Raw genomic sequence first — 17,779 nt, forward strand, 5'->3', positions numbered from 1 at the left:
AATTGCAGAGGAGAAAGTGCTTGCAGCAACGCCACTGGGAACGCGTCGAAGCGGAAGGAGCACCGGGAGCTGTGCACAGGGCGAGGGAGCGGAATAGGAGAGAGCTTGTAACACTGAGGAAAAGGAAGGAAATCCTCAGATGTAGGGCTTTAAGTATCTAAGAGGGTAATGTTTCCTACAAAGTCAGCTCCAGGGATGAAATCCATGGATCTCCTCTCTGTGTTGTGCAAATTTTGACCCCGTAATACCGATGCATCCAACTTCCCTGTGCTGTTGTACACAGGATGTGCTTCCAGCCATCCCTACCTACTGCAAAGAGCTGTGGCCGGCCACTTGTGGGCTCCCTTAGGGGAATGTGTCAAGAGACCTGGGCTGCCTGTAGCCTTCCTGGCCTTCATGCATACAGCTGGAACTGCTGCAAAAGACAGGAGCTTGGATGACCACAGGGAATCCTTTACTGAATAAAATTGCTGGCTTGGAAGGGCTGCACTGGGGAATCTTAGGAGAATATGTCTATTCAGTTGTAATCGTGGTTCATGTTGCGTGTTTTCTTCCTCAGAAAAAGCCCAGAAACACCTCCTATGCTGCCCATTGTGCCCAGTCCTGCAGGGGACTTGCGGCCACCTGGAGGAGCAGCAGCAGCACTGGTTATTGATTTGACAGGGTCATGGAGGCAGGGTGGTGAAAGCTCTGATAAAAGCTGGGATTCACACCCTGCTGCCAAAATCCTGCCGGATCTAAAGTGGTTTTCACTCTGATTCTCTATGTCTCAGTCCCTATGAAATAGGAGCAGCACATTTCTGTCGTTTGCCTTGTCTCGTTAGCTCGTGAGTGTGACGAGTCTATTTCTGCACTGTGCCTGTGGTAAATTGGGTAGATTGGTGTGGGTGATAATGTTTAGTTCTTGTAAACCTGTGAACTCAGCTGGCCAGGAGCTGAATCAGCCCCGGGAGAGCAGAGGAGGCAGGTGGGCTACCCTCCCCAGGTGCCGTGTAGCTATGCTGAGAAGTGGCAGTTGGGGGGATGTGGCCACTGGGTGATGGCCACTGCAGGGCCACCTGGGGAAGGTTAAGGCTTGTGGCCAGCTGGAGGGAGGGGTATAAATGCAGCTCTCTGTAGTTAGGAGCATAGAAAACAGACTGACAAAGAGAGGAATCAGGGATGTCAAGGTAGAGAAGTACTTGTGCCAGCTTTTCCCTTCTGTTAAGTGGTGTTAAGTTATCCTTGAGAGAAAACCTGAGGCTACCCTTTTGGGAACACACGTGGTGTTGAATTAAGGCTGGCCCTCTGGTGGAGCCTGCCTCTGGCAGCTACAAATTTGAAGCCGGGCCACTGCAGACAAGAAGAGTGTACCTGCAGGGGTGGGTATGACCATGGTTAAGGCAGTGTAATCGTTAGTGGTGCTGGGAAGTAAATACTTTGCGTGTCTCGTGTCATAAGAGTGCAGGAGCGTGGAATAAAATTATCAGGCACCAGATTTAAAAGCAGTGAAAGGAAATACTTTTCCCAGGCAGCACATAACGAAGCTCTGGAGCTAGTGCTGCAGGATGCTGAGGGTGCCAGGAATATGAACAGGCTCAGAAAAGCCTGTCGAGGGCCATTAAGTGTCAGGCTGTTGATACTGCCCCTGCCGCGGGTGGGCTCTGGGAGTGTCGCTGAGGGAGTGCTGCTCTCTGCCGTGCTGTTCAGCGTCGGCTGCCAGCCTCTATTGGCTCCGGGTAACAGCCTTGTGCCTCTGCGGGCTCAGAAAGCAGCACTGGTGTCTTCTGTCTTTCCTTCTTCCACAGTAAATGCAATAAAACCATGATTCTTCCACAACGGGGGACCCAGCGCTGCAGGAGTCTGAGGGAGGAGAAGAGCTGACCTGCTCGGGTCAGTCCCGCCTGCTGTGAGGGCCGCAGCTGTGCCTGGGGCAGGCAGAGGAGATACAAAGGGTGCCATGTCCAGCCTGCGTGCTGCCAGAAGCGAGGGCTACGTGCAGGAGCTGTTCCACGAGGAGGCACAGCAGGTATGTCGGAGAGCTGTCTCCCTTCACAGCCTGGGTATCTGTCTCTGGTGGTCTGCTCCTGTTGACCTCTGTGGCAGGTTAACAGGACTGAACAAAGCTGCCCCTCTTTCTGCTATGTAAACCTGAGGTGCTCCCTTTAGAAAGTCCAGTTTCTTCACAGGCAAATAGCAGCAGTTTTGGTCTGTAGAAGGGGTGCGGAATAATGTCCTGCCCAGGCAGCAGGGGCAGGATGAGGGCAGCTGCAATGGGAAAAGCTGCAGTTTCCCTGAGTTTCAGCTCTTGGCTCCAGCAGCTCTTAAATTCACAGGTGCCCTGAGTACCGGAGTCCTGTGTCTCCTCTCAAAATGCAGTGTCCTCATCCCGAGCTCTTTTGGAGATGGCTGTGTGTGATGGGGAAGCCTTCTTAACCTACTCTTCCAGTCCCAGGCTGTCCAGCCTGCTTTGTCATCTCCTCTGAGAGACTTCTCCAGTGCAGAGAGGACCCTGCTCATCTTGGTGGGGACAGAAAGAGAGGCATGACATAAGACATGGTAATAAATAGCTGCAGTCTCTGCAAAGAACCCCTCAAATGACATTTTTTGTTCATGTAACGTCATTAACCAGGTTAATTTGCTGAAGCTGAGTAGGATTCTGTTGCTGCTTATCCTACAATAATATAAATGCAGTGTTGCAGGGAGCCCTCTCTTCTAGGGCCCAGTGATCCCTACAGCTCTGCAGCCCCTTGATCTTGGAGAACTCACAGCAAAGTCATGTCTTGGCACCTGTTGGTGGCCACCCCTGCTGCAGTAACACTGGTCGGCTGTTGCACCACTTCTTCAGCCAGCCTGTAGAGCATGAGAGGTAAAACTGTGAAGGCTTTGCTTTCCTCTAGGTATCTCAAACGCAGACCAGGCCCTGGTGGAAGATTCAGCTGTTTGTGTGGGAGCCGGTGCTTTTTGGAACGTGGGATGGCGTCTTCACCTCCTGCATGATCAACATTTTTGGAGTGGTTCTTTTCCTGAGGACGGGATGGCTCGTGGTGAGTGCTGATTTGGTTGAATGTGTGACTAGGTAACTTCTTCCTTGCCACTTGTCTCCACCACCACCCAGGTGTTTCTGGTTCTGTAATGCTCGTAGACACTTCCTTGGTTCAGTCCTCTGGTTATTGCTTAGCTTTTCAGGAGGTTCTACTAAAATCAAAAGCTTAAGTGGTTTCTTCAAGTGTTCCTATTTTAGTTTTCAGAAAAGAAAAAACAGCACATCGACCAACCTAGAAAATAAACAGGAACACCCTTGTCTTGCGCTGTTGAGGCAAAATAGCCACTTTACCAGAAAAATGTAGTTACAGCTACTCTGCTGTCTTCCCAGTGCCACCGAAGGGGGTTTCTTCCAAGCACATCCGTATTGCTTGGGGTCCCCATTATGTCTGGAATGGAGAGTCCACAGTCAAGTGAAATTGTCATCCCTGCCAAAGGGACTTCCACTTGGGGATCCAGGGCAGTATCTCACTCGGGGTCAGAGCCCGTCTCTGCTCTCTTGCAGTGCGATGCAGGACTCTTCCTGATACAATACGTTATACTGTCCCTTAAAATTTCCCCTCAATAAAAGGCAAGCATCTCCAGGGAATGGTGGAATCTGAGCTTCAGGCAGAGTTTGCGTCACAGGCACAAGTTCGTGTCACAGGCACGGTGGCCATCTTCCAAAAGGAGCAGGAAGCAACTTGCACTCTATATTGAAAATTGCTTCACTGAAGGCCAGAAAACCAGAGGGAATATTGGGACCCACACTGAAGGAAGAGCCGTAGAAACTCCATAGGACAACTGAGATGAAATAGGGCTGCTCCTGTGCTGATGGCAGGGGGCAAACTGCATCCTGCGAATCCCCCAGTGGATACGGATCAGTGTGAGGAGTGCTACTGCGTGTTATGCTCGCTTGCTTTGCCTTTCCTAGCAGAAGCATGGCTCGCAAATCTTGAGGAGAACTGCGGTCTGTTCTGGTGAAGAAGTCAGGATGATTTTCCTAGGTCCCTCTTCCTCTTGATCTGATTTCCTCCATGTCTCCTCTGAAAGCGAGCTAACTGCTGGAACGAGCACAAATAAAAATAAAGTAAGTAAATGAAAGAAAAAATGTAACAGCTGGAAGCTAGCATGACGGGGAAGGGAGGAGAAGTCAGGGTTGGCAGAGTTCACGTGGCAGAGCACAGTCATATGTTGATCCATGCGCAGTCAGGCTTTTGCTATGAATTTCCAGAGGTAAAGGTTGCGATAGAAGGGGACCCTAATCTTACAGACATGTTCGGCACTTACTGTCTTGCTACACTACCCACTCGCGCTCCATCTTAACACCTTCCAGCATGCACGCATAAATAAGCGTCGCTGTTAAATTTGGACTTTTTTTTCCCTACTTCCTCGGCTTGCTATTGTTGCCGCGAGACAACTCCATCCTTCCTCCCTGCTGGTGATCTGCAAGGATGAGTTACAGCTCTCCTGGTCCTGGTGTTAACCCATTCTTCTGCAGCAACTGCTAGCATTAACTAGCTGCCGCGTAGCCTGGTGCCTCCAGCAGGTTCTGGGAAAGCCCAAGGCCATGTGTATGTTTGCATGAGTGCTTTTTTTTTTTTTTTATAACTGAACCGTGTCTTATTTGTTAACCATTTTAACCTGAGGGTAAGCAGGTAAGCTGTGGAAGAAAAAGAACAATTGTCCTTTTAAAAAGGAGTGTCAGATCCTAGTGGACTGTGGTGCTGACCCAGCCAGCAGCTGCATTTATAACAAACCTTGGCTCCGTTCCCTACTGACCAGATAAAGCTCTGTCAAAGGCAGCGGGACACTGAACCAAAATAGGATTTTATGATGATAGCAACATCCTGGATATGTTTCTGTTGTTTCACAAAAAGCAGAAAAGAGGAAAGGAAGGAAAAAAAAAAAAAAGAAAGGATCTGGGATTTCAACCAACCCCAAAGCTGAGAAGCAGCCTTTTAGTGCTGGTAATAAACAAACTCGTATCAAGGCTAGCATGACCTCAGAAACTGCTGGAGTGGGAGGAGAGGGAGTGAGGTTGAAAAGGAGTGATGGAGACATGGCCTGTAATACGAGTCAAGGCAGAGGAGAGGAAGCCAGACTTTAACGAAGTACTGGGCACTGGAAGAGATTTCTGACAATGAGTTGGAGTCACCGTGCACTGGACTAAGCGATTTGCCAGCAGGGAAGGTGGGCTGGAGCACAAAGAAAAACTTTTGACCCTGGAAAATAAATTACAGCCATGTGAGAGAGAGGAACAGAAGGTCCTGAGCGCAGAAGGGGCGCTTGAATGCTTTTGGAGGCACTCAGCACCTTCCCTTTGGTTCTGTGGAAGGCGCCCTTCCACTCTACTTGGAAAATCCATCTCCAAATAGCAAAATGAGTGCCCCGAAGCAGGGGTTTGTGCTGGCCCCTGTGAGACACGCACCTGGCATTGCTCAGAGGCTTTTGCTCCTCACCCTGCAGCAACTCCTCCCTGGCGCTTCCTCTGCCTGGAGCAGGAAGGAAGCTTTTGTCAGCAGGGCGAAATCCTCCGCACAAAACTACGTGCGAGTAAATTGAGAGCGAGAACCACCTGCTACTTTGCATATATTGTGCAGATAAGGCCCAGCGTGAGGCAGTTTATGACTGTATTATTTATCTTCCACGCAGTGTTTCCTTTGGGGTTTTGTTCTTTGTTATCTCATCATTTGGGAGGATTAGAGCTTTCAAAGGTAAATGTTCTGATAAATTAAAATGCTGTCTTGATGGTTTTAATAAATCAGTTGTCACAGATCCCAAATGTTCAGTTTTGAAACTGTTTTTTTTTTTTCTGAAAGCTTTTTTAAAAAGAAAAAAAAAAACACATTTCATTCTAAAACATAATGAAACATGGCAATAGGCAGTGACCTCCCTGTGGTCACTGAGTCATTGTTTGACATCATTCTCTCTGAACCAGAGGACAAAATCAGTGATTCATGCAGGAGCCCAGTGATGGAGCAGGACCTCATCATGCAAAGGTCTGTCTGGCCACAATGAGGCAGGCCTTCTTCAAAAGGGTATTAATAAGAACTGCAAATTTGGCAATCAGTTACCTTAATTAATGTGGCAGTGTGTTGTTTTTGTTTTTTAATCTGTAGTGACTCCATAGTCATTGATCACAAGGAACTAGAAGCAGATGGGTCTTTTTTTTTGTCTCATTTGATCTGTGTTGTGTGAGTTGGAATTTTTTTAATTGTTGTTTTGTCTTTGTTTGTTTGTTTGTTTCATTGCAGGGAAACACTGGAGTTGTAATGGGCATGTTTCTGGTGTCATTTGTGGTCCTGGTCGCACTGGTGACAGTCTTATCTGGAATTGGGGTTTGCGAGAGGTGCAGCATTGGAAGTGGAGGCGTCTACTCCATGATTTCTACTGTCCTTGGAGGTCAAGTTGGGGGGACCATTGGTTTCCTTTATATTTTTGGCCAGGTAATTAAGAAAAAAAAATTTAAAAACTTTGCAATGTTTCTAAATATGCCCATAAGAGCAGGCCTGTGCATGGCAATCCACCACCTGGCACGGTCAAAATGGTGGAGGAGCTGGGTGTCTGAGCAGGCGAACTGTGCGGGACATCCTTTCCAATCCCAAATTACCCCTGGTGCCAAGACACTCCCTTACTGGCAGGAGACTTAAATCAAACTGAAGAGGGAGAGGCCAGGGTGGCCACCTAAATCAGAGTGAGCAGGCTGGGCCACCATGTTGGCCTCAGCACACTCACTGTGTCCTTGCGGAGCACTTGGGCCAGGCGAGCCGTGACTGCTTCCCCACGGGAGCCAAAGAGAGCAGAAGTGGAGCTGGTATGGGAGGGGAGCTGGGCAGAGGTGAGGACCTCAGCTAAGTGACTTCTTGAGATCAGGAGTCAAAATTTTCTCTGTTTTCTGAAGGGCCCCAAGCAGCCGGTGGTGAAGCACAGAAATGCAAGTGCAGTAAACATAAGGAATGGAAAGTAATCTCTTAAATCTGTAGTAACTTAACCCCCTCCCCCCCATAAAGATGTTATGAACAGTCTAAAATGTGGTGAGCAGGGAAGAATTTTTACTGAGGTTTGTTCTTAAACGACTGGCTTGCAGCAATCTCTGAAAACCCGTAAAAAACACAACCCAAAAATAATCCCCTCTTCTCCTTTCACTCCAGATTAAAAGCAAGTGTCCATAAAATACAAATTGAATGCAGTTACAAGCCAAGATATGGAAATGGGCCACACATGAGAATCCTTCCTGTAATATTTTCCACTCTCGCTCTCCGAGCGGACCATGTCTGGGAAAGCAATCAGGTTGCAGCCTGTCCCGAGGGTCGTAAAAGCTGGGCTCTGGCAGCCCCAGCCCGTAGCGAGGCATCCAGCATGCACGGGGGGCTGCGGGGTGGGAATTGGCAGCTCGCAGAGAAACTCTTTGCGTGCTCCCGAAAGCTGATGCGTTTCCCTTCTCTCTGGCTGTACTCAGCAGACTTTCTGCCTGATGTGCTTTGCACCAGCTATGAGCTGCATCCCCACTGCAAGCTGTGTAGGGAGTGCTGTAACCGGTCAGAAATGGGGCAGTAACTGCCTGTGTGCTGCTGATGCCCTCAGTGATGAGGAACTGCTCAGCATCCTGCTGCAATTCTGCCTGCTGGGGCTGCCTCAGCCAAGCTGAGCTGGGATGCAGCTTGGGGTCCTCCTGTGGTGCTCCAGAGGAGAGGTTTAATTGGATCCTGCACGCCTATACCAGGTCCTACAGAAACCAACGTGTGCTGGTCACAGTGGCCCCGACTATAGGGTCGGGGTTTGGTGCTCTTCTCTGCAGTCTCCTTGTCTGGAGTGGCTCACCGTAAGAACTGTTCGTGCAAGGAAGGGTTTTCTAGCCCTAAAATCTCTTTGTGCTAAAAGCAAAGATGAGGCAGCACTTGTCTGGGTGTGGAAAACCCACTATGTTCTTCACCCAGCAAATTGTGTGGCTTGCAAATGCTCTTAAGGAGCTGATTGTTGCAAGTGTTCAATCTTTTAATACATTTATTGGAGTTAGATTATGGTGGCTTTTTTTTTTGTTGTTTGTTTTTGTCTTTACTTCAAGTCTGAAGTGCAGTGTTTGTGTGCCCCCTTGCAGCTGTGTGGGCTCGGGGTTCAACCTCAGCCAGCTCAGGAGAGAGCCTGTTTTGAGAAGAGAGCGTGGGGGTAGTACGTGTGTTGTCCTCTTAGTGGTGGTGTATAGGCTGTGCCAAACACAAGTAAAGAAGAGAAAATCCACTTATTTGGGGACTACAGAATGGGCCTAAACAAACAAATTTTTATGTATTGGCACTCAAGCGAGGCATTCACTTTGCAGGGCCTGAGATGTCTTTGCTGGAGATATTTATGGTGGGGCTATCAGCAAGGAAAAGAAGACTCTTTGAGGGTGTAGTTCACCTGATCTGTGCTAGGTCTGTTCTGCTGGAACTGTTGTATAAATTTGTTCTCCCCAAGACGTACAGCTATTACGGGCATTGAAATCAGAAGGCTTAAATGTGTTCTGTGGAGACTAGCTAGCTCGTTTTCACACTTGAAGAACCAGCGTATATAGGCCCATCTAATCACCTTCCTGGACAATTAACTTTCTCGTCTAGACTATCTGGATAACAACATTTATGAGAAGAAAAATAATAATGTTACGTCTTAACCATTTGCAAGCATTTAAGTTGACATAAGAGTAAATGATCAGAACATAGTTTAGGACGTGTGGCCCCTGGTTTTTTTAATGAGATGTTTGCCTGTGGTGGAAGTGAATCCTCCTGCAGCTTGGTGGTCCTGGAGGTGTCTGAGCCTGAACAGGTGAATCCCATGTATGTTGTTTGCTTAAAATAGTGCATGAGCATGCTGCTCGCTCCTTGGTTCAGATCAGGAGCTTTTTCCAGGTGCACGATGCAGCTCATATCTTTCCTGTTACCTGGCTGCTGTCACCTAAGTAAAAGAGCAGGCTGGCGGGTCGGGAGGCTCAGGTCTTCGAAGGCATGATGCTTAGCCAAGGGAGGAATTACCCTGCCCTGCAGGGTGATCTGAGGCCTGAACCTGCAGCGGTTTTCCTGCACTGCAGCTGTCCTGTCCTGCAGGCTGCCAGCCACCCTGGGAAGGGTGCTCGTCCTGCTCTGCAGCAAGAAAATCAAACAGCTTTCCCAAGTGCTCGGGGGGCATGGGCTGCACAATGCGCTCTCCTCAAACGTGCAGGCTGCCTTCCAGTAGCAAGATGGGGAGCCGGTGAAACATCAGGCTATGCATCCAAACCAAATACTGAGTTAAAAATAAACCTTAGGAGACAGTGAAGGGGGAAGCATGCAGCCGTTCTTCAGGCAGGTGTTTGACCAAGAGCCTTTCTTTCAGAGAAATAGGAGAAAGGAAGAAGCTTACAGAGCTTGACTCATCCTTTTCTTCCTTGGTTATGTCAGGGTGGTTTCTCTTGGGAAGTTAATTGAGGGTAAATTTTAAAGCCAGTGGGAAGTTGCAGGTTGCTGCTGTGTTTATCCAAGCAGTGCATACTCTGCCTTCCCCACACTGCCCTGACAGTGGGCTCTATTGTAGTAATAAGGTTCAGTCCCTGTAGGTCAGAGTTGCCTTAAATACTGTCACGTGGCAACAAATATCTGCCTGCTATGGGCACTGCACCCACAGGATGCTCACAGACCACCGTCCTTCAGTGTGTTGCAGGTGCCATGTACATCACGGGCTTTGCGGAGTCCATTGCAGATGTGCTGAGCCTCAGCAACATCTGGGCAGTGCGGGGCATTTCCCTGGCTGTCCTGCTGGGGCTGCTCGGGATCAACCTGGCGGGGGTGAAGTGGATCATCCGCCTCCAGCTCCTGCTGCTCTTGCTGCTGGCTGTCTCGACGCTGGACTTTGTCATCGGGTCCTTTTCGCACCTTGATCCAGGTAAAGCTGGGGGTCCTGAGCTTTGGGATCAGTGCATGTTGGTTGTCTGTTTTTTTTTTCCATAGGGGTTTTTGTGAAGGTATGCATCCAGACAGAGGTAGAGCTTGGGGCTGCCAGATGTGGCTTTCCTGTGCTTTCTTACTAAGCCTGTAAGAGACAACCCCTAATTTTGCAAGGAATAAGTTTTTCCAGAGCATTGCCTGAAGATAAGTCATTAATTTGGGCAACTAACCTCAGGAATCTAGCTTTTAACGTGTGCATTTGTTATACTTGTATTGCCCTTGAAGGTTTTCTAGCAACTGAGAGCTGCTGCATTTGTGATTGAGGTTTGTAACCTGCTTGCTGTTCGACTTTGCATTAAGAATTGTGCTGATGAAAACGTAAGATTACAGAATCACAGAATGGCTGAGGTTGGAAGGGACCTCTGGAGGTCAGCTGGTCCGACCCCCTGCTCAAGCAGGGCCACCTAGAGCAGGTCGTCCAGCACGAAGACTATTACAGCTCCAACTTGGCACGGAGGAAGTTTTCTCACTGGAGGTGTGTGGCATCCCTTAAGCCCTGGCATTGCGGTGTGCGGTCAGTGCTGGCCCCAGGCTTCCCAGCTGAGGAAGCACCATCTATTTGCTGCTCCAGGACAAGGACAGGTGGGGTTGGGAAGGGAGTTGCTGGGGTTCCAAAGAGTTTCCCCCATTAACCTTCCCCACCTTGATGGCAGCCCACAGTGGGGTCTTCAGTGTGGGGCAGGCAGTGGGGGGCAGCTGGGCATTGGCAAGGCGGAGGGATGGGGCTCCCCAAGCCCCCTTTCCCTTCCCTGCATCCTCATCCTGAGAGGATGTGGGAAACCTGCTGCAGGGAGTTGATGAGCACTGCAGCCAGCACTTTGGCAATCACCAAGTGTAATTAGCTGAGTAAACAGAAGGTGTCACCTTTTTCTTGGGTTCCCCTGCATCCGAAAGGATCTTAGGCAGGGGTTCAGGAAACCCGCTGAAGTAGCTGGAGAGGAAAGATCTCCGGTTGTGACGAGCTCGTTACAGCTAGAATTCAGCTGTAGGGGCTTAGATTCCAGCTGTGCACCGAGGAGACCTTTCTGATAAGGGGCAGAAGGGGAATGTTCGGGGTGAGGGATGACGATAGGGAAGCAAAGGTGGGACCAGGAGGAGAGAGAAGAGTACGTGCGTCAGCAGGAGGCATGGCCAAGCTGAGGTCAGTGTTAGCTGTCTTTGATTTCATCCGCTGCTGACCACTGAGCTATTTTCTTCTGACAGAAAATAGGGAAAGGAGCAGGAATGAGGCGGCTGAGCTGTGTCGGGTGGCAGAGGAGGGCCTGCGGGACCCAAGGGAAGGCCAGATCCTGCCCAGCAGCTCTGCGCCCGTGTGGCCGGGTCTGTGGCCTGGCTGGGAAGAGCTGCGCTGTCTTGTCTTATTTTTAGACAGCTTCTGTTTGAGGGAACGATCCCGAGCTCAGGCTGGACTCCCGGCGCGGCGTTGCATTTCCCCAGCAGGCCTCTGAGTGGTGTGTCAGCACCGACGGTGAGCCCCGGCCTCCGCCAGCCTCAGCCTCCCCGGCTGGCCAGGTCAGGGTCGGCCTCCTGCCTCTGTGTTGCACGCCTTGGCAAAACGCCTCCTGCCAGCACCCCACAGGCGGGTGGGATGTGCTGGGGTCGGTAACCCCGCGCCATCACGCCGCCCCTCGGCCGCAGGCAGCGGGGCGCAGTGTGTCCGAGTGCCGCCCTGGGGGGGGGGCACTGGGAACCACGCGGCTCTGGGGACAGAAATTAGTTATCTTTGGCCTTGGGCGACGGCAAGAAGTCCTTTTGTTTGTGGGCAGCATTTAGCTGCAGCCTTTCCCTCCTTGAGCACCTGTAATCGGTTGTCTGCAGGCTTCACACGTGTACGGTTGTTTCAGGCCTGGTTAATTGGCTACAGCAGTAACTGTAAATGCAAGGGAAAGCATGAGACACGCACTGAAGGGGTAGTTTTGGAGGAAGGACCTGTGAGCTGTAAAGGTTTGCGTTGCTTCCTTGTTCATGGTAGATCTCCGCAGTTTCGCTCGCAGCTTCAGGTCTCAGTTTCCCCACCTGTGCAGTGGGCCCGCAGCAGTCCTCCTGCCGCTACGCCGGGAGCATTTCCCCTCGCTCGCAGCTCCAAGTGCTCGGTGACCACTGAAGAACCGTGTCTCTGCCAAGCAGTGATTATTTGGATTGCAGTAATCTGCAGGAATGCCTGTCCATGCTGAAGGCCTGAAGCCTGTGTGTGGTTGCGCTGGATGGGGGCCCCTCGCTCGTCTCCCCCGTTGCCCAAACTCACACCCAGGCACACACGACATGGGATGCGGGCCAAGCACTCACTCCCTTCCTGTGGTTTGCCTTTATTTTTAGTCGGAGGACAGGCAGTATTTACACAAAAGGGGCTTCTCAGCAGGGCTTCTCGCTGCTATTTCTCCTTTCTCTCTCTCTCTCTCTCGCTGTGGCTTGTCCTGCAGCCAGGCCTGGGCAGTGCCGATCCCTTCTCCAGATGCTGCCGTCCCATGCGGAGACTGCAGGGCTTGGCCTCCGAGGGGAGCCAGGAACCTCAAAAAGCTGCAGTGGCACCACATCGGGGAGAAGCTGTAAAGAGCGAGGGCAGGAAAAATGAGTGTTTGTGTATTTTAGACGCAAGGGGGAAAACAAACGAAAAGGAAGAAGAAAGGCGAGGATCGCTGTCATTCCTAAGCAAACCTGCCTGCCTTACGTGAGCACTATGACCCTATGTGTCCCTGCTCCTGGCCCCAAAGACTTTGGCTCCTCTCTGCATGCTGGTGTGGTCCCAAGCCCTGGAGACTCCTTTGGGTGCCGTACCCCAGGCAGGGACTGTAGCCTGAAGCACCGTGGAACGTGATGCTGGATGTGTGAACGTGATGCTCAGCCAGGGTGTGTGGGGTGCTGCAGGTCAGGCTGCAGGCAGAGCGGGGTTGGACTGTCTGGTTTTGGAGTTAATTCTAAATCCCCACCTTGGACCCAGCCAGTGCTTCCCCCAGTGATGGGTCGTAGTCCCACACTGGGATCTCTGCAAGGGTCAGCGTTGAGGAGAGGGGCTCTCGTGCTAGCTAAAAACCAGGCTCTGAGCTGTCTCCAGCCTTTCACTTTAAAATTCAGTCTTACCTCCAGAAACGGAGACCCCCGTGTTACCTTCCTGCCTTGCTTTCTTGCCAAACCTAATGCAGGTGAATTAAGATCAGCGCTCAGCTTCTTGGCCTGCAGCTGGGACCTTGTGCTTGCTACACTGCCGAGTAACAGGTTCCAGGCAGAGCAGCAGTGCTGGGGTTTCTTGGCCTGTTTGCATTTTACTTCTGTAGGTGCACACCTCAGAATCAGCCTGAGTCACTTCAGGGGAAGCCGTGAGCATAAAAGAGGACACTGTCCGTGAGCAGCTCCTCAGAACAGCATGTGAAGCTTTTTGGCCACTTCACGTACTGAACATTAGAGTCATGGAAAAAGAAGATAAGACTGCTGTTAATGCCCACACTTTTATTTTCCTAGCATATCTCTGCTAATTTTTGTGTAGGGTGACTCCCAAATACTCCCTTCAATTAGGCGCCTGCTTTCCTGTTTTGGCAGTTGCTCACAGGTACCCTGCTAAAGCAAAGCGGCCGTGGGATTAAATTGGGAGGGGTGGGGTTATTTTGGGGGAGATCTGGTGTTAATTTGGTCCTGCTTTGTTTTGTTGGTGAGATGAAAGGGGTTGCAATGCAAGCAAAAGTGCCCCGGCTACAGCTTCTTAAATGCCTGGAATGTTCCTGGGGGAAAAAAAAATAAAGATTTTGTTGTGGCAGGGAGTTAAATAATGGGAGGGCGGGGGTCTGGCTGAGGGACTGAGGCCTGGGCACTGCTTGGGCTGGGACCCCCATCCTGCAGCTCGCCCAGGGTGAGCACGGAGCCGTCCAAGTTGGGCTGAGCCCCTCTCCCGGCAGGAATCCGGGCAGTTCATCTCCCAGGCATGTGGGGACGCTTCGAAGCCTACCGAGGCCCTTAGCACAGCCCCTGCCTGCATCCAGCCCGCTGCAGCCCCTAGGCTGTTGCTGCTGGAGTGCTTCTGGTTGGGATCATTCTCCGCACAAACCACATCCTCCGTGTCACCCGCTTCTGTTTTAGCTTTCTGACGCTGTTCTCACAGAGCCTAGGAAAGAAACATTTATCCTCACGTCTTCCTCCGATGGCGAGTCCTGTGAAAGATTTCTCCCCTTGGGTGTCCTGTGGCTGCCTGGGAGAGCTGGTGCTCTCCTGTGGGTACTGCTGGGGAAGAGCCGTGGGGAGGGGACTTGGGGGGACATGTGCATGGGGCTGCTCCAGCAGAAAGGGGACCTGCAGTTGTTAAGATGGTGCGTACATATAAACGCTCCGGAGCTCTAAAGATCCTCAAAATGATGCCTCAGGGGTTTTGGTGGATTGAATTAATGAAATGCATTCACACATTCTATTTAATGTGAAAACGATCAAAGCGTCCTAATCAGAGGCCTCTGCTTGGCCTGGGCTGTTCTATTGTATTTTTGGGCACGAGGGGTGTGCCCCAGTTCTCTAAGAGAGGGTGCAGGAAGGATGTGTGTGTCAGAAGATGATCTGCAGTTAATCCCAGAGGCTTTATCCAGGCTGATTGCTGACTTCCTGGCTTGAAACACATCTGGAAACTGGCATCGAATTCCAAGTAGAAATCAGTGAGCGAGCAGCAGCAGAAAATCCCACTTTGCTACTGAACAAGGTAGACCTGGTGGTGAATAAAAGCAGGAGGTTGCTAATGCGATCTTTATTTATTAAAAAACATGCAATCGCTTTCCCCAGGTTTTTCCAATTATAGCACATTGAATTGGCGTGACATCACCTTTGAGCCGGGGCCAGCCTATTCAACAGTCTGGCGAAGAAATTTATTAACTGGTTACCTGCCAATTGTCTGGGCTAGGAGCTGCAGCGCAGATGTGTTTTGAAAAGTGATAACATTGTTAGGGGCCTTGTTTAGGTACAGACAGGAAAGCTACACCAGTCTCTCTGAAGTAGGTATTTTAAGGCGGTTGGTTTTTTAAAAAAAAAGTAAAAATTGAGCCCACCAGTCTGAGGCATCTCCCCAGAGGTGGTGAGGAAGGGATGAGAGCTCGGGGTCCCGTGGGTCCCTGCCCTCCCGCACCCGCTGGGCCGTGCTGGGGATGCCGCGAAGCATCATGCCTCATCGATGCTGGCAGCATCCCTGGGGAGGAGTGAGTTTTTAGCATCTCCCCATGGATGCCCTCACTTTTCCTCGTGCTGGCTGCTTAAGATTGGGGAAAATGTCCCGTCAGAGCTCCCAGGCTGCCGCTCTTTCCTCTCGTTTGGCTTTTCTTCAAAACCTGCGACCGCTGTGCCCGCCATCCTCCCTGCAGTCCTCTTGCCTCATCGTCACTTCCCTGGCCTCAAGCAGCCTGGCTGGTAAGAGGGTTATGAGGGGACTTGAGAGCTTGCTTGCTCTGTCCCCACCCTGTTACTGCTCCTGGTATGTGCATGTCTCTAACTGGCTCTTAAAAATTGCCAGCGATGTATCCTCTACTGCATTCCCGGGGACGCTGCTCTGGTCACGGCTGTCCCAGGCTGTCTCCCTTCCTGCAGCCACAGCCCACTGCTTTGGGTCTCCTGGGGACTTGGGGACCAGCTTTTATCCTTCCTTTCTGCATTAAGTCCTCCTGCTCCCCTTCAGTCTTCTCTGCTCTGGGCTATGCTGTGTGAGCGGCTGTGTGGGAGCGAGTGTCGTCCTTGGGGCATGCGGAGGTGGGGATGGTCCTGTCATCAGTCGATGCCCTACAACGGGCTGCTGCCCTCAGGAGAGGGCCAGGAGGCAGCAGAGGGTTTGCTTTTATCTTGTAGGTGTTAGTTTTTTAACTCATTAATAGTAGGAATTAGGCTTTCGATTCAGCTTGTATTAGCATGGAAAAAAACCTCTGCCTAGCCCCATAGTGGAGGGGAGGTGATATCCCTCCCGATTAATAAAGGAGATTTCATTTGTGGTTGGTTTAACCTTTAAGTTCTTCACTGTTTCCCTGCGAGATGCTGCTTAGCTTATCTTCCTAGAGCTTGTAAATAAATCTTGAAACACCTCTGTGGCTTAGGTGGTGGTCAGCCCGTGCTGCCTACTGCAGGATGCTGTTCAGGGTGCAGAAGCAGAAAGCTGGTCCATGTCCCCATGTGTTTGGGACAGGTCAGCTGCTGCATGGTACCCTGGGCTTTGTCCCCTGCTAGATACTGCCTTCAGAGGGGCTTTCCCCTGATAAAACCTCCCGCTTTCAGGTTTAGCAGCCACTTACTTAATGCTAGGGGCCTCCCAAAACTGGCTGGCTCGGGAAAGATGTATATCATCCCGTAATCCCTCCATCTCTCCCTGTTGCTGTGTTTTAGCTGGACAGTTTTATTGAATTGCATTGATTTTGTGTGTGTGTGTGCGCCACTACATGATTGTTTTCAAACGATGGAGATTTGATACCTTCTCTTATTTCATCCCCCCAGAGTTTAATTCCAGTCACAGTTTGGCTGTGCCCTGAATCAGCTTTCCTTATTAAGGGATTTAACTTAGGAAGGTAATTTCTGGGTATTGGAGTCTTTCTACAGTCACTTCGCTTCTAATTTGCATTCGTATCCTAGGCTAAAGAGGAAACTTTGTGCAGGATATGGGTTCTTATCTACTGCTCATCATCTTCCCTGCTGGCTTGTGTTAAGTTTTCAGCCTTTTTTGGCTGTAGGTGAAAGATTTCTGCCTGGTTGTATCTGCACTGCCCTGGAGGATGTCCTGATGGTGGTTCTTGGTTTTCTTTTATTCTCAAAGAAGAAACGTATTCATTGAGAAATGTGGTTTTAGTAGGGAAAACGTGTTCTCTGATTTAAACTGAATTCAGTGAATGGTTTCAAACAAAACAAAAATAATCCTTTTATGTGGCAGTGTCTTGCTCAGCCTTTCCAAAATCAAATGCTGTTTGATTCCCACTTCTGAAACTAGACTTATAGCTGTAGCTGTGTGTGCTGTGCAAAGGGTAATGAAAACCTCCCCAAAATAAAATCAAACTATCGTTTTGGACACAAAGAATCAACAAATGGACTAGTTTTCTTTTTAAGTATCATTGTCATCTGGATAATATAGCCGTGACTTGGAGGTATGGGATGCTCTAGCCATGAGTGTGGCAGAAGAGCGTGCAGACCACTGAGGCTGTCTGCTGCCTCTCGGAAGATGGGGAGTCGATCCCCATGGGTTGGGCTTTGTCCCAAGCAATACACAGAGCAGCTCGGAGCGAGCTAGCCCAAAGGATGTGTGTCATCGCTGCTGCAGCTCCGGGGCCGCTCATTTTCCTCCAATTGTTGTGCCTTGACTCAGCCTAAATTCAGGTTTCTTAAGGCTGGGAGTTTTCACCTGAAAAGCTCTGCGGAGCGTCCCGCAACAGGGACTTTGGGCACGGCTTCCAAGAAATACCGCTCTAATTAATCATAATATCCCATTTATGCAAAATGTTTCCCTAGAAAAAGGGTGAAGCAAGGGATGTTTTATTTCTCGTATGACTTGTAATGAATAAAACCATTTCTGCTGGCAGGTTTGAATAGTGCTGAACAGCCAGGTAGCGGATACCACATCAAGAAATAAAATAGTAAGGGAAGTATTTTATATATTATGGCAAGACTATACTTAGTATTAAGTAATATGAAGCATAAGTGGACTTTATAATGATGAAATACCCGTGTTAAAATCTTTTCTTTTTTTTCTCCTAACCAACATTTCAGATTTTCTACCTGCAGAAAATGCTCTTTCATTATTGTATTTTCCTTGTTTTTTTTTTGGCAAAAAATAGTTAAAAACCACCAACCTGCACAGCCAGTATAGAGGCCAAACAGCTCTGTGAGCT

The 17,779-nt window shown here is 50.0% G+C and overlaps 1 protein-coding gene across 2 annotated transcripts in view; it reads left to right on the forward strand.

The window, feature by feature from the left end:
* Positions 1-622: 622 nt before the first annotated feature.
* The window catches only part of SLC12A8 (solute carrier family 12 member 8), a 50,518-nt gene continuing 33,361 nt past the window's right edge, over positions 623-17,779 (forward strand). The window contains exons 1-5 of one of the 2 annotated variants that reach the window (XM_040561129.1): positions 623-1,169; positions 1,788-2,008; positions 2,880-3,026; positions 6,261-6,452; positions 9,666-9,897. In XM_040561129.1, coding sequence (XP_040417063.1) covers positions 1,940-2,008; positions 2,880-3,026; positions 6,261-6,452; positions 9,666-9,897 — 640 coding nt within the window. In that variant the 5' untranslated portion in view covers positions 623-1,169; positions 1,788-1,939. The remainder of the gene's footprint in view (positions 1,170-1,787; positions 2,009-2,879; positions 3,027-6,260; positions 6,453-9,665; positions 9,898-17,779) is intronic. The other variant, XM_040561130.1, reaches the window with a different exon arrangement.

This window comes from Cygnus olor, chromosome 6 (genome assembly GCF_009769625.2).
Source record: "Cygnus olor isolate bCygOlo1 chromosome 6, bCygOlo1.pri.v2, whole genome shotgun sequence".
Lineage (NCBI taxonomy): Eukaryota > Metazoa > Chordata > Aves > Anseriformes > Anatidae > Cygnus > Cygnus olor.